At 35.4% G+C, this 15235-nt stretch overlaps 1 protein-coding gene across 1 annotated transcript in view; it reads left to right on the top strand.

Annotated features, from left to right (window-relative positions):
- LOC107695515 (monocarboxylate transporter 9-like) overlaps window positions 1-2900 on the top strand; it is a 6357-nt gene extending 3457 nt beyond the window's left edge. Inside the window, exons 5-6 of the mRNA XM_016495458.1 lie at window positions 504-1343; window positions 2409-2900. Coding sequence (XP_016350944.1) covers window positions 504-1343; window positions 2409-2593 — 1025 coding nt within the window. The 3' untranslated portion in view covers window positions 2594-2900. The remainder of the gene's footprint in view (window positions 1-503; window positions 1344-2408) is intronic.
- Window positions 2901-15235: the final 12335 nt, after the last annotated feature.

Genomic DNA, 15235 nt, shown 5'->3' with positions numbered 1-15235 from the left:
GGTATCTTATCTATGCACAATCAGCTTGTAACACTCCAAAGAGAAAGGACAACTTGAAATCGCATCATATGACCCCTTTAAAGCTTCTCTTTTGTTGACAAGCGCTTCTTATTACAAGTATGGGAAGATGGTTGATAGTTGGAGCATATTATGTTCCCAAATACATGTTAAAGCGACCCAAACTCTGAGCAGATGCAGAAATGGAGTTTGTGCGGAACAGCATTTACTGCTAACCGAGCTGCTCTGAGATGCTGAAAACACTGGCGGATAATGAGCTGCTCGTGTGAGAAAACAGTGCCGCGATTCATTCTGAAACACGTAGCGCATATATTTATTCCATTAAACTGCAGCCTTTGTGATTTGGTAATCACACTAAGCCATATGACAATTTTGGTTTTATTTTGCTTAATCGTGCAACCCTACAACAAATAACATTGACATTCCATAAACCTAAAATAATTCAATCCCAATATTGGTAATACTTAACCGTCTAATTTTTTCAGGTACAAGTATTGGAGGTTTTCTCTACGCTACTGTGCAGAATGAGTTCATTGCACTCTTTGGACTTGACGGCTGCCTTTTGCTTATTGGCTGTTTTGCACTAAACATCATCGCCTGTGCTGGACTTATGAGACCCCTGCACCTGCCGGCCTACTACCTGAAACAGAGAGCAGCGCTGGCCGAGAAGGCAGAGGAGAAGGTTCTGGAAATGGCCCCTGTTGTGGAAGACCCAATCAATAAAAATCAGTCCGTCAACGTACTAATCACAGGGGAGACGAAAGACCCTCCACCACCGTATGAGAAGAGCCTCGTGAGTTACATGGCGTTGGTGCGGCTCGTGAAGAAGAACCAGAAGGAGTACTCTGAATACTTGCACTCGACGGCGGAACTGCTTCAGAACAGGGTCTTCTTGGCTACGTGCGTGTCTTTGTTCGCATATTGCTTGGGAGCGTACACTCCTCTTCTCTTCCTGGAGGATTTGGCGCAGAGCGAGGGTCTGATCAGTGGCATCAGCACCATCCCGCTGGTCTCCATCATGTCCATTGCTGCAGGAGTGGGGAAGATGCTGCTGGGCGTCACGATGGACATCCGCTGGATGAACAGCATCTTTCTGTACGCCTTCACCCTGCTGGGAACAGGGGTGGCTCTTCTCATAATCCCCGTTACCAGGAACTACGCTGGGCTGCAGGTCATCTCAGCGCTGCTGGGGTTTTTTTCTGGGAACTGGTCTGTCATACCTTACATGACTACTAAGGTTGTGGGAATGGATCGTCTGACTGAGGCATATGGCATCTTGATGTTCTTCGGTGGATTTAGTATAATGCTCGGACCACCAGTCGCAGGTAATTTTTTGACCTGTTGCTGATTTCAGATCTGTTAGATTAGGGCTCTATACAAGCCTTTAAAATTCACTTCATTAGTTCGAAATTAATTAGTACAGAATAGAGTTTGGCAAAAAATGATCATTTAAAAATCGGATTATTTTCAATTAATCAATTAATTTGAATTGATGACACAAACCCCAGTTTATTGTTAACTAAAACTAAATCCATAAAAAAAAAAAAAAAGTTTTTCATTTATTTAAAATAAAATAAACATTAACTTATATAAAATAAAATAGAATATAAAAAAAAATTTAACATAATTTATTTCAGCTAGTTTCCAAGGCAACATTTCTAATTTTCATTTAGTTTAACACACTAAAATAAACTAAATCTAATAAATAACATTTAATAAAAACGACGTAGTCATATAAAAAAAAAAATCATAAAACTTTAATTAAAATTAAAATAGAAAACAGAAAATACAACGATAAAATCTAATTCAAAATCTTAACTGAACCTACAATAGTATATATATATATATATATATATATATTACATATGAGTTTCTATAGGCATGCCAATGGTGTGGCTTTTTTGTCTGGATCTATTAGTTTATTCAAAAATACATAAAAAAAAAACACCCCTTGAAGATCCTCTTGAAAGTTGTCAGAATATTTTGAAATGTTAGAGTTATACTCTATAGATTTTAAAAACTAGATTGTTGAAAGATTCTTTTCCTTATTTTGGCTTTTTTCACTGACCCAGGTGACATTTCAAACATGAACTGTAATGAAAAAATGAAATGTATTACTAAAAACTATACTTACAGCAATTCAAATGCAAATGCATATAATGTATATATGCATATAATATAATATTATAATGTATATATACATTCTGTTTGCTACAGTATATCAATTCAAATTCAGGAATTGAATTAGAAATAAAATGGCATTCTCACTTAAGTTCTGAATGTGCAGACAGAATTGTACAGATCCAGAATGTTTACCTGCAGACTGTGCGGAGCGACATACAGTACAATTTAGTAAGTGACTCTACCATTTGTTTTGTTTCTCACTCCAGGCTGGATTTACGACTGGTTGGACTGCTATGACCTGGCGTTCTACTTCAGCGGGAGTTTCGTGCTGCTGGGAGGAGCCGGCCTTTTCCTCGCTGTCTTGTGCTGTCAGAACAAGAACCAGGATGAAACCAACATGTCAGACACAGAAAGCATTAATGACTATGACAAAGTGGTAACGGTTGCCTGAAGCACGACTACAAGATTAACTGCTGTTCAGCGGATTAATTCTCACACTTTGTAATTACAAATAACTGAAATGTACTTTACATCAGTGTTTTTTACTCGTTACACTGAAGAATTCTAGCAAATGGTTAAAGGACTGTCCTTAGGCTTGTCATTTGTGGCGATGGTGGAGTCCTCGGTGCCATGTGTCATCAGTCTCATAGAAACAATGTTTTCAAACGTCTCAAGTTTTATGAGATGGCTTTTTTTTTTTTGTGTAGACATGCAAGACATTACACTGCAACATTACACTGCAAATAAATATAATTTTTGTGCTGGTTAATGATTTTACAACATGAAAAGCATTCTGCAGTATTTGGACGGGTGATAATGTCTTGTGTTGTCCCAAAGTTTTGGTTGTTGTTGGTTTATTTATTGTATTTGATTTGTGTCTGTAAATGCTGTTCATAAGGATCATGCAGACAATTGTGCTTTTATGTTTATGCCTTGTTTTCTATGCCTTGTTATGAAAAATGTTAGATTTTCTTAGTGATACAGACTGTAGTCTGTAGTGCTATAAAGCAATATGTATCTGTTAATTTGATATTTTTATAGCAGTTTAGCTATCTTTTAATTTCTTTATTTGTGTACTTTTTGAAATACCAGCTTAAATGGACTGTTTTACACATTTTGCTATAGACTGTGTATGTTTGTTTCACTTTTTTCAACCTTGGCAAGACATTGTTACTTGAAATACGTTTTTATTATTATATACGTTTATATGAATTAATATTCAACAGTGAAAAGTGGAATGGGACACTTTAAGTCAGAGTCTGCACTTGTTCCATCACTGTTTAAAATCCATCACAGGAAAGTTTTTGGTTATGGCACCTTTAGGTGTAGTGGACCTGTGATCCTGCCATTATTATTTATGTCTCTTTAATCTTTTATTTGCATTTTTATGTTTTTTATAATTAAATTTTCATTGGGATAAATGTTTATTTGCTGCTTATTTTATGGCCAGTCTAATTTTGAAAACACTAGTCATGGTCTGTTGATGCAAAATGCAAACAAAGCCAGACTTTACTGTATAGATTTATACTGAGTTTCATTAGACTGCCATGATGTGAGGTGGCCTTGTGGTCTCCATAGATACAGTAACCATAGTGAGTGCAATCAGAGGTCTATTTATGCAGTCACCAGTGTCTGTTTACCTGCAGGTTTTGATAAAAGTTGTACAGGAACACCTCTCATAATATTTATTCCATGGTCTGTCTGAATACTGGCAGAATGCTAGAGCTAACGTGCCATAACTAACGAAAACTGCCATTTTTACCCATTCGATCAAATATTGCGCTGTAAAGAACAATACTAGTTTTAACTTGTCTATAACTTGGCAAATGACCATGGAATAAGCGGGATAATCAACGGCTAGCCGTGCATTAAAGGATTTTAAATGCACTTCGCGGAGGCAACCCTCCGCTTCGCGTCAGCCGGTTCTTTGCCTCCACGTCGTGCATTTAAAATCTTTTCCCAGATAGCACACGTACGTCTGCAAGATGTCTGTTAAAGATCTTTTGAGCTGGAAAGCATCTGCTGTGTACAAACATCTGCCAGACGTCTATAAGATGTCAGTTTTACATACATTCTAAATCATAAACATCTTAAAGACATCTAATAGATGTCTATTTGACATCTAAAATGAAACATCCTATAGACGTATTGCAGATGAGCAAACACTCTAAAAAAATGTCTTCCAGATGTAAATGCAGACGTCAAATAGACATCTCCACGATGTACGTGTGCTATCAGGGTTAATGCACGGCTAGCCGTTGATTATCCCTTTACATATATTATAAGTCTATACTGCCAAAGTCTACTCTAAACTGATTCCCAAATTCATCTAAATGTATAAAATATCTGTTCTCAAACTTAGGTTCATGCTTTAGTTAATCAGAGCAAAAGAGTGATTATGGCATTGTATATAATGGACATGCAAATATATCCACTTTGAAAATCACTTTCTTAATCAGTATTTTGTCTTGTTTTCCAGTGCAATATCTTAAAAACAAAATACATTTACTTAAAGGAAAAGTTTGCCCCAAAAAATGTAAACCTTATGGACAGAGGACTCCTATTTTAGCCAGAAGCAATGGTTTGAAGTTTAAAACGTCTCGATGGTGAATTTGTTTATTACAAACACGCAGTGTTTGATGGAGCCATGTGGCTTGGGCCAGCCGTGGCCTAATTGTTAGAGAGTCGGACTAGAATCCAAGTTTGAGTCTCGGTACCGGCAGGGATTGTAACCCTTACGAAAAATAAGTTTATTCAAGTGTGCTATTAGTATACTTCTTTTAAACTAAAAAATAGGATTAAATAAAATTTAGTCTACTTTTTATGTACTTCTCAGAAATGGGCTTTATGTACTTCTCAGAAATATACTTAAAATGACATTTAAGTATACTTGACTTATAGCCTACTTAGAAAAAGTCTAAATATATTTGAGCTATACTTGTGTTCCTAGAATCCGTGTTTTCATTGTTATACTGTAGGGGGCGCTAGTACACATCTGAAGAGGTAATAATAACTGTCAAGCTTTGGGGTGTTGATCGACTCTCTATGTTTTGATTATCGTTCTGAATCCAATTCATAGTCTTTTTTTCAGCTTTTTCAGCTTTTTGTTCAAAATGTTTATTTTTGTTATTTATTTATTTATTATTATTTATTTATTTTTTTATGAAACTTACCCACATTCAAGTGTTAAAAAAAGAATGCATGAAGCTAGAATAAAATGTTTTTGTATGTTCAGATATTTATATAACAAAATATATACAAATTAATACCTAAATAGGGACATAGTAGTATACTTAAAGTATGATGTAAAGTTCACTTAAAGAAAACTTACGAGTATACTTGCAGTATAAAACTACTAAACTAGTAGTTTACTAAGACTATACTTCAAAGTGTACTAAAAATGCTACTACAAGTATTTAATTAGAAAACTATCAGTATTCATATAAGTTCACTTTTAGTATAGTTGCAGTACAAGCTAAAAATATTGTTGTAAACTAGTTGTGTACTCAAAGTTTACTACTGTTATACTTAAAGTATACTTAAAAGTATACTTTTATATACTAGAAAGTGGGTCAATTTAGTCCCAGTGAGTATTGAAATAGTACACTTGCAAGTATACTACTAGTATACTGATATTTGTATACTTGCTACATAAAGTATACTTAAAAATATACTTGAACTTTACTTAAGTATACTTAATAAAATAAACTTGAAGTATACTACTTTTTGGTACGGGAAGCGGGGAACTGCTTGCCTAATTCAACTTTTTTCATTCTCACTTAGGTCTATCAGCATCCTTTGCAGTCAGTCCAATTCTAACATTTAACTCCCCATCCAGCAAAAATCACATTTGAAGTTCAGACCTGTTCAAACCTAATGGACTGTTTGATCAAGGAGCGCGTCCTTGTGTCTATCATTACCGTCTATGTTCCAAAGCCATCAGGTGAAGTCAAGTTCACATCAATGATCATTATTCGCGCAAAAATATAACATTCTTTGCACACTTTAATTAAGCATACTATGTGTAGGAAAACAGATGAGCCCAAAATATGTCTGTTCAATGCATAAGCCATGTTAAGCGTTTTCTTTTTATGGTTTTCTAAAGGGAGGAAAACACTTATAACGTGTAATTTAACCCGTGGAGTTCATATTCTGGGCTCATCTGCATGTCTTTGAATATAATTCATACATTTAGCAGATGCTTTTATCCAAAGCGACTTACAGTGCATTCAGGCTAACATTTTTTACCAGTATGTGTGTTCCCTGGGAATTGAACCCACGGCCTTCTGCGCTGCTAACACAATGCTCTACCACTGAGCCACAGGAACACATATAGCACTGTAATCATATATACAGTGATAAATGATATATGATACTGAATATATCAGTGAGATACTGAATTTCACTGTCTAAGTAGGCTACATCAAGCCAGCATTTTAAAATGCTACAAAACTGTTAACAAGCTCCCAGGGATTTGGTTTTGGTTGTCATTTGTTGAAATAAATATTTAAAAAATACAGTGTTCATGCCTGTCCGCTGAATATGACCCACAATCTCCGATTCTCCTCCGTGGTCATGGAAAAATTAGTAGGCTAGGCCTATTTACAATGACATCACTGAAACGTTTCCAACAAAGAAATGGATGGACTTCTGTCAGCTTACGTAACGTTTATACATCAGGCCCCTGGTTCATTGCAGCAAAGACTATAGAAAAGAAAGGGACTTTGATTGCAGTAGATGGAGACCTCTCTCAATGGCTCTGTATAGACTTCCTTATGTTTCATAGGCCTACCTGTTATATTCTAAAGCAAAGATGTATTTTGTTTGTGAGTGATTAATTATCGAATAAAATAAATAAATAAACACCTATTCCTAAGGTCTTAGTTTAAAAGAACTATACTAATAGCACACTTGAATAAACTTATTTTTCGTAAGGGTTAACAAGCGGTGTTGAAAACGTTTTTGCGCACTGATAAAGTCCTGTGAGCTCACAGTGCAGAAATGCTACTTCGCGAGGGCGGTTTTTAAGTGCGCTACTTTTGAAACTGTACCCGCCGCAGCAAAAATGGCTGCCCACTGCTCCGGGTGTGTGTGTGTGTGTGTGTGTGTGTGTGTGGTCACTACTCACTGCTGTGTGTGGGACACCATAATTGACTACACGTCACGTCACTTTCACTTGTTTTTTATCAGCTGTTTGGACTCTCAATCTGACGGCACCCATTCATTGAAGAGGATCTATTTTTGAGCAAATGACGTAAAGCTACATTTCTCCAAATCTGTTCAGAAACGTAATCTTCGACATCTTGGATGGCCTAAAGGTGAGTAAATTTTCAGCAAATGCTCATTTTTGGGTAAATCTTTTACAAGCAATAATTGTTTTCAAAAATAGATCTTGAATTATTTTTCTTACCTCACTGGCAAATTGTTTATTATTAGTATTATTATTATTGACTTTTTAGTAGTATACAATTTATGCTTATGAACTACTGTTTTACTGAGCAGTTTATAATTAATAGTAGGTAGGCCTATACTTTTCTGCCGGTTGGAAATAATATAAGAGCTGACTAAAAGGAAAGAGTGTAATCTATCTGCAGTTTGACTTGGCAAAATATCTAGAGAGGAAGGAGGAGAGAAACTAAGGGCAGCCAAACATTTCATCCAGCAAATACTTTGTTCTATAAATAAAATATAGCTTGCATTCAGAGTTTAAATGAGTAATGATGCTTAACAGACACAACCAATCATAATTTCTACCTAAAATGTAATGTTTCTACTGATACTGTAGTTATTTTAAACAAAAGAACAATATTCTGACTTGAACACAGGCAAAACACATTATTACCTGCAGTCACCAAGAGGCCAGCCGCATCACTGATCCAGGAAGACAGTCTTGCAAACAACTTATGTCTAAAAAAGATTTCAATATAATTTACACCTCAGTTAATAAACCGACAACATGTGTCAAACATTACGATATTCATAGACATTGTTTAATATTCATTTCATGTCATCATTTTGTGTTATGCATAATAAATGTCATATAATATACAGGGTAGAGCACCATTTCAATGATGTTCAGGCTGATTTGAGAATGGCAAGCCGTTCTAATAGTCTTTAATTAAATTAGGCAGAACATCAGACACACTGGACTATTCTTGGCTTATGAAGATGTACCTGCAAACACAAACTGTATCACAATAAGTGTGCAGTTGGTTACAATGGTAACTGCTGAAACGGATGCTGGTGTTCTCCACTGGTGTGCTATTTAGATTGCCATGTTTGATGAACTTATAAATAGCCCAGCATTAGCATAATTTCTGCATTAGTCTTCGGTGCTATATGCACACAAATGCTGTTCTCGAAGGTTAAGCAAACAATAGACAGAACTCTGTTTTTATAACACTACACTAACACTATTCTGTTTCAAGATTGATCAGTCACCACTTTCAGGTGCAGATTATTTAAAAACATAACACGATTAGATTAGTCAGATTCAAAGCTACTTATTTTTATGAAATTGTTCTTGAAATTGACTCTTCTAAGGTTGGAATACACTAAATGATTTTGCCCAGATATTCTGACATTTATAAACATGTTTTATATTTTAAATGGATTTTAGAACACACATTTTTGTCACTAGCCATGAGGCACATGCATGAATTTGCTGTGTTCAGAAGGTTTGAAAGTCTGTGTGATCCTCAGTTGTTTAGTGTATGATGCCCAGATTTTTTTTCTCAAATTTACACAAAAATGTACACAAAAATGACAGCTGTTTAATTTGATACTATAGCCCATAATTTAGTCTGGCTTTTATATATTGCTTCTGTAAGGTCAAAAATTATCAAATTATTCCTGTCCCAAACCTATCTTCAGTAACAAAAGGGCCATTTGGCAATTAATGATCTGCTAACTAGTCTTGATTCAAGGTTAACTTTGAAGTGCTACCTATTGTAATACAATATAGTCATTCAATAGCAATGCTCTCCCACATATAGCTATTCTAACTGCGCTTATTTCCGTCGTTGGTATAAGTGGCAGTGGGTGGTAATAGACTAGAAATGTACAGTTTTATACCATCGTGCTGATAACGTTTCTTTAGTCATTCGGCAATCCTACAGCCTGAACCACCGTAGGGAAACCATCCTTACACTTCTCACACTGAATATTGAGCAGGCTCAGAACAGCCTTAACTCAACAGGGTAAAGAGGCCATTTAATATTACAGTGACTAGAGACTCACTATGTTCAGTGATTTTAACTAAACCACCACCAACAGAGCCATCGTGTTTTGTTTATGTTTGGAAAGCTACGTCGCAGAGAGTGCTCTTGAAGGGTTGCCATGTCCACTTATTATAGGCAATGCTTATTAAATGTCTTTGGGCTTGTTGCTTGGGCTGGGTTCATAAAGTGATCCATTTATGGAGTTAATAAAGTAGAAAGGTGCAAATCACTATATTTTGGTATGTGGCTTATATTCAAGATCTGGCAACCCTAATGAGTAAAAATGTACCTTGTGATTTCTTTCACCGCACTTACAAAAAAAAATAAAAAAAATCACAACTCTGATATGCTTAAATATATCATTAACAACTAGTAGTTCAGTTCATTTCTGTACACACTGCATAGCATTTCTGTAAGTGGTTGTCACTACCTGAATTTTTCGGTTGTAGAATGCAGTTGTCACAAAATACTGAACTGTGAGAACAGGCTTAAGCACTAAAGGAATTGAACCAAATTTAGCTGCAGTGTACATAGCCAATAAGTGTTCTAAAGTCAGCTCAAACTATCAAACATGTTTGATATCCTCCAACTGGATAGAATTATAGTCTTAAACTAGAAAATCTGTCAACTCATACTCCCCAAAATCTGCAGAGTGGCTCTCTTTCGGCATCTAACATCCACTCATCCAGACTGCAAATCGAAGCAAAAATCTGGACTAAAGTCAAGTAGTGTATTTTAGCCTTTACAGAACTTCAAGTCTTTCTTGGACTCCTTGTTGCATTTAACCTAGATTAAGGCCAGTTAATCAGATCATGTAAATTAATTACAATAAAAGGAACAGATTGGAACTAATTGCATAGCCTAACACATCTTAGTGCAAGAAATCAATAATCTCTACAGTAAATGAATTTAAGAACTCTATTTCTGGCTTTTGGCCATTGACAAAATATCCATTAGCTGAGTCACTCTGTAATCCCAAATTGCATACAGTATAACCAGATTTATACGAATGGTCTTGTAATAATCTATCAAAGTGAAACCGTTTCGGTTCAACAGAACAGTGAGACTGAGGAATCCCAACAGTCTTTTAATTTTATGAAAGCCTATGGGAGGCTCTCCAATACTGGACATTTAATTTTTCATGGGGGTATTATATGTCCTTGGGTATTAGCACATTGTTTTTGCGCGTGCAATACTTTGTTCATCACAGACAGTGGCATTCATCAATGTCCAGTGCAATAATTCAGCACTGTAACAGATCTGCAACATCCATACTCATCCACAAACACAGTCACTTGTCGCCACCTACTGGCACAAACATGTATCCTGCAGAGAAGCTCACTAACATCCAGCAGAGGCAAAATAGAGGCAAGCGGAATGGATACAAACGGTGAAAATTCCAGTTTAATGACTGGAACTAAGTGTTGTATAATGTTAATTGTAAACAATGTAAAACGTATTTGTTGAGGTTGTAAAACAAAGATTATTGGAATATATTTTATAAGAAATTACCATTTCAGTCTTTCTACTTCAAAATTTCACATTTAATTCAGTGTGTTACTTGTAACTTTGTAATTATTTATGAAATGTACACATTTTTTTGTGATGAAATTTTCACCTCATTTTTTCAGTGTAGTATACTATAGTATTACGAATGCATATGCTTGCCAACATGTTTTTGTCAGAATACACAGATAATTTTATTAGCTTTCAATTCAATTCAGTTCAATTTTTTTGTGCAGTTACAGCATCTACCAGCAGGGGCACACTGGACTGTTTTAACTAGGCAAATCTTGACCTCTTCTTTTGGATGAACTTCTAACCTACATTTCCAATATATGAATGCATCTTCTTTTTTTTTTTTTTACTTGTGGCCTTTCTGTCACTTACTTTGCTTTGGTCTGCCAGCTGTTTTCCATGACCTTATTCTTTTGTCAGACCAGGCACTCTCTTCACTATAAGCGGGGCAATCTCTCACGTTCTGTCTTTCTGTTCCTCCAGCCATACATTATTCATGCGCTATGTCCACTCGGCAGAACTAATCTGGCCTGCTGGTGATGACTGCACATTAAAATGCACCAAAATGAGCATGTTTCTTCTGTTAGGCCATTAAAGACCCTAAAAGGATGGGAAAGATCTCTGGAGAGCACTATAAGTGCGTTCCCAAAATAGAAGGTTTTATGTTTACATGGACCTGAAATGTTGACATGAAAAGTTTGGACATGCTTGACTGAATTGTTGTTTCTCATGATCTTAAACACTTTTTGATCTGTCAGTTTATGTCTAAAGTCTTGAAATGAGTTTGGTAGAGGTAGACAAATATACACTGAAAAAATGTATCATGGTTTCCACAAAAACATGAATCCTCTATGGTATGGAGTTGCCATATGGCAAGAATTAATTTCTACTCATTTCCTTGTTATTCTGAAAAAAACTAAACAATATATTGCACTATGGGAATTAAAAGGGCAGAATTAATTTCATCACAAAAAAATGTGTATTATTAATTTTTTAATAAGAATTAATTTCTGCCCCCCCCCCCCCCCCCCCCCTCAAAAAAAATTGTTTCTTTCAAAAATCTGTTTTGATTTGTATTTCATGTAATAAAAACTCATTAAAAAAATATTTCATGGTTAGAACAAAATGCATACCATAGAAGGTTAAGCAGCATATACGGTTTTCAACACTGATAATAATAAGAACCGTTAATAATAATTGTGTAACAAATCAGCATAGAATGATTTCTAAAGGAACACGTGACACTGAATACTGGAGTAATGATGCTGAGAATTCAGCTTTGCCATCACAGGAATAATTACATATTAAAATATATAAAAATATCATATAGTGTATAATATATAGTTCTTCTGCTTTGTATAAACACCCTGACCGTGTTTCCACTGCCTGCCATTGAAAGGGAGGTGCTGTGCTGTTTTTGGGCTGTTTTCTTGGAATCACTTTCAAAGCAACTGTCTGCAGATGAGTCAGCTCCATCAAAGATCCGTTCTGGGAAGGACTCAGGTCTTTGCTCTGAGTAATATACCATGGTGTTGCAGCTGAATGGTGCAGCATACAAAGAAAGGTGTTTCTTCAAGTAGGGCAACTTTTTGTACCCTAAAATATAGATTCTAGTTATTATACATTTTAAATATTATAAACGTTGTTATACATTTTAAACATTCGTCAGTCTGTGCATCAGCTGCTGGTGATAAGTGAGTCATTGAATCATTCATTCAAAACAATGATTCGTCTAACAACCCAGCGACGACACACCACTGCTGTGGCTTCATTGGAGGTGTTTTTGCTGGCAGGGGGCAAAACAGACAAAGCATATTTCTTGTTTATTAAACTGTTACATGAACGCACTTGTAACTGAATTGCGCTGCTGTTTTAGAATAGCCGTTGCGGCCTTATAGATACACATGTTTGTATTCGTAATCATCTGTCAGAATGTAATAACTTGCTCAGCTTATAATCTAATCTAATATAGACTTTCCACAATCCAAACAATTTCTGGTAGAACTCATATTTGAACATTCTTTCTCACTCAGAATATTGCCTATTTCTAGAGAAATCAAAAGTGCTGCAAACATATCATCCATTTATATCCTTCCAGTCTCTTAGTCTCTGTACATTTAATGTCAAGATATTTGGACTTGTTGACTTGAAATAAAGTAACAGATGGTTATTTTCACGTCACAGAGCAAGGGTTGATTATGTTCAGCACCATGTTGTTTCACTGTTTTTTAAATCCAGATTTAGCATCTTCACACCTCCCACCCATCCTTAATGTACATATGTTCAATAATTCAACCCTTGATTCCTCTGAATAACCAAGATACTGAGAAAAGTCAGTAAATCCAACCTATTCCTGTGGTCGTAATTTAAAATGTGGGGGGCAAAAGAGTTGTCTGACTTGTTTAATAATATTAAAAAAGAAAACAGCTTTTTTTTTTACTGTTTTACTGTATTTTTTTGATGAAAAACATGCAGACTTTATGAGAGTTATTATAGTTAACTTAAACTGAAACTTAAACACTGAAGAGAGTCTTTCAAAAACATTTTTTTTTAAATCATACAAACCTTTGAACGATATTCTCTTGTTTTTAGAGAATATGTCTTGCAATATTTTATTTCTCTCTGTTTCAAGCATAAACCGACATTTTTCTTAAATTTATGCTTTAAACAAGAACAAAAAGTTTGTGCTGATTTGCCTTGTTACTTCAGGAAATCGGTTCAATTGTGCTAAAACAGTAGCTGCAAATAATAATAACACTATCAGCAAGCACAGTTCATTCTTAATTAAATCCCCCATCTCATGGCAATTCATAACTATTTTACATTTTGGCAAATTTGTGGCTAATTCGCATAATAATATTAACCCTTAAAAGTTCATTTCTGATGCTGTTGTTGACTGTTTCAGTTCTCAGAGTTTAGCCTCTCGCTTGGCTGGCTGCACGCTCACACGTTTCTTCCCGTTCCACAGGACCCGGTCAGGACAGTCCCCGCAGTATTGCTATGATTCCTGATTCCGCCAGTAGGCATGGGTCACCATCTCTACACGTGAGTCCTAGTGCACCAGATCTGTCAAGACACATCACACCATATCGAAAGCGCGTCCTCTCTGTCTCTCTCAGACACACACGCGGGCTATTTGGGACTGATCAAGACCATTTTTTTTGTAGATATTTTTCAGTGCCTGCCAAGTCAAGCCTGGGACACCCGCACCATGCAAATATGAGCGCTCTAGGGCAATCTGTGGGGATTTCACAAACAACAGCACCAAGTGACCAATCCAATGATGCTGAAATCTGTCATCCTTCACTGAGGTAAGACCTTTTCCAGAGGAAAAACCAATTGCTCAGAGGTTGCTCTTTCTTAGCTTAGGAGTCTTAACCCTATTTGATACATAAATGTCTAAGGCCTGTAAATTATCAACATAATCAACACTTTGCTGAAAAACATGTATAATTCTAAAGCCTTTTAGTATAATTCACCTTCAGGTTGTGAAATCTATTTGTTGTGAAATTTTTAATGATTTTTATGAAGTGAATGTAAAAATACATTTTATATTGTTAGTAATGTTTCAATATGAACTGGACTGAAGGAATGTAGGTTTACTTGATCATCCATACATCTTTTGTTTTTTTTTGTTTTTTTTAGAAAAATCATGTTATCAGGTTTTCGAAGAGCATTAATTTGTTCATCTCTCAGTCATCATTGTATTGGATTGCATTATACGATTCGCCCCCTACAATGAAAACCACAGAACGTCAAACATAAAACTAAGCATTAAAATATCCTCTTTTTATGATGTATTATTGGGCGATAGAGAATGACAACTGATATTCATATGCATTTTTTTGAAAAGTAGTCTGCTATATTGTTTTAAAAATGTCATTAATTTACATTACAAGCTGTCAGAATTCCATCTTACTTGTTGGCCATATAAATATCAGCAACTGCACCAAATTGCATATTTTAATTCAGTATGGGCCTCTGAATAAAAAGTCATGAGTATGAGCTCCATATTCATATCATACTATATGGGCCATAAAAACATGATGTATCAAATATGAAAAACATTTTTTGTTGAGTAAAAGCTGACATGAAACTATAGCCCGAAATTGAGCTAGTAGATAAAACAATTATAATAATAAATTAATTATTATTATAATTGTTTCATCTAATGCTCAATAAACTACATTTCTAAAAATAAAAGTTTGGGAGGCTATAGTTTCATGTCAGCTTTTACAGGGTTAATGGAGCTTTCGATTAGGTCTTTTATAAGAAGTTTATATGAGAAATTAAGCGTTAGCGTTAGTTCTGGCAGGTCACGTGAGTCTCAGCTGATCACATCTACCTATAGGAAT

The sequence above is a fragment of the Sinocyclocheilus anshuiensis genome, unplaced genomic scaffold (genome assembly GCF_001515605.1).
Source record: "Sinocyclocheilus anshuiensis isolate Anshui unplaced genomic scaffold, SAMN03320099.WGS_v1.1 scaffold466, whole genome shotgun sequence".
NCBI classification, from domain to species: Eukaryota; Metazoa; Chordata; class Actinopteri; order Cypriniformes; family Cyprinidae; genus Sinocyclocheilus; species Sinocyclocheilus anshuiensis.
Note: the sequence above shows the minus strand (reverse complement) of the source record. Positions and strands in the feature narration are given on the sequence as shown.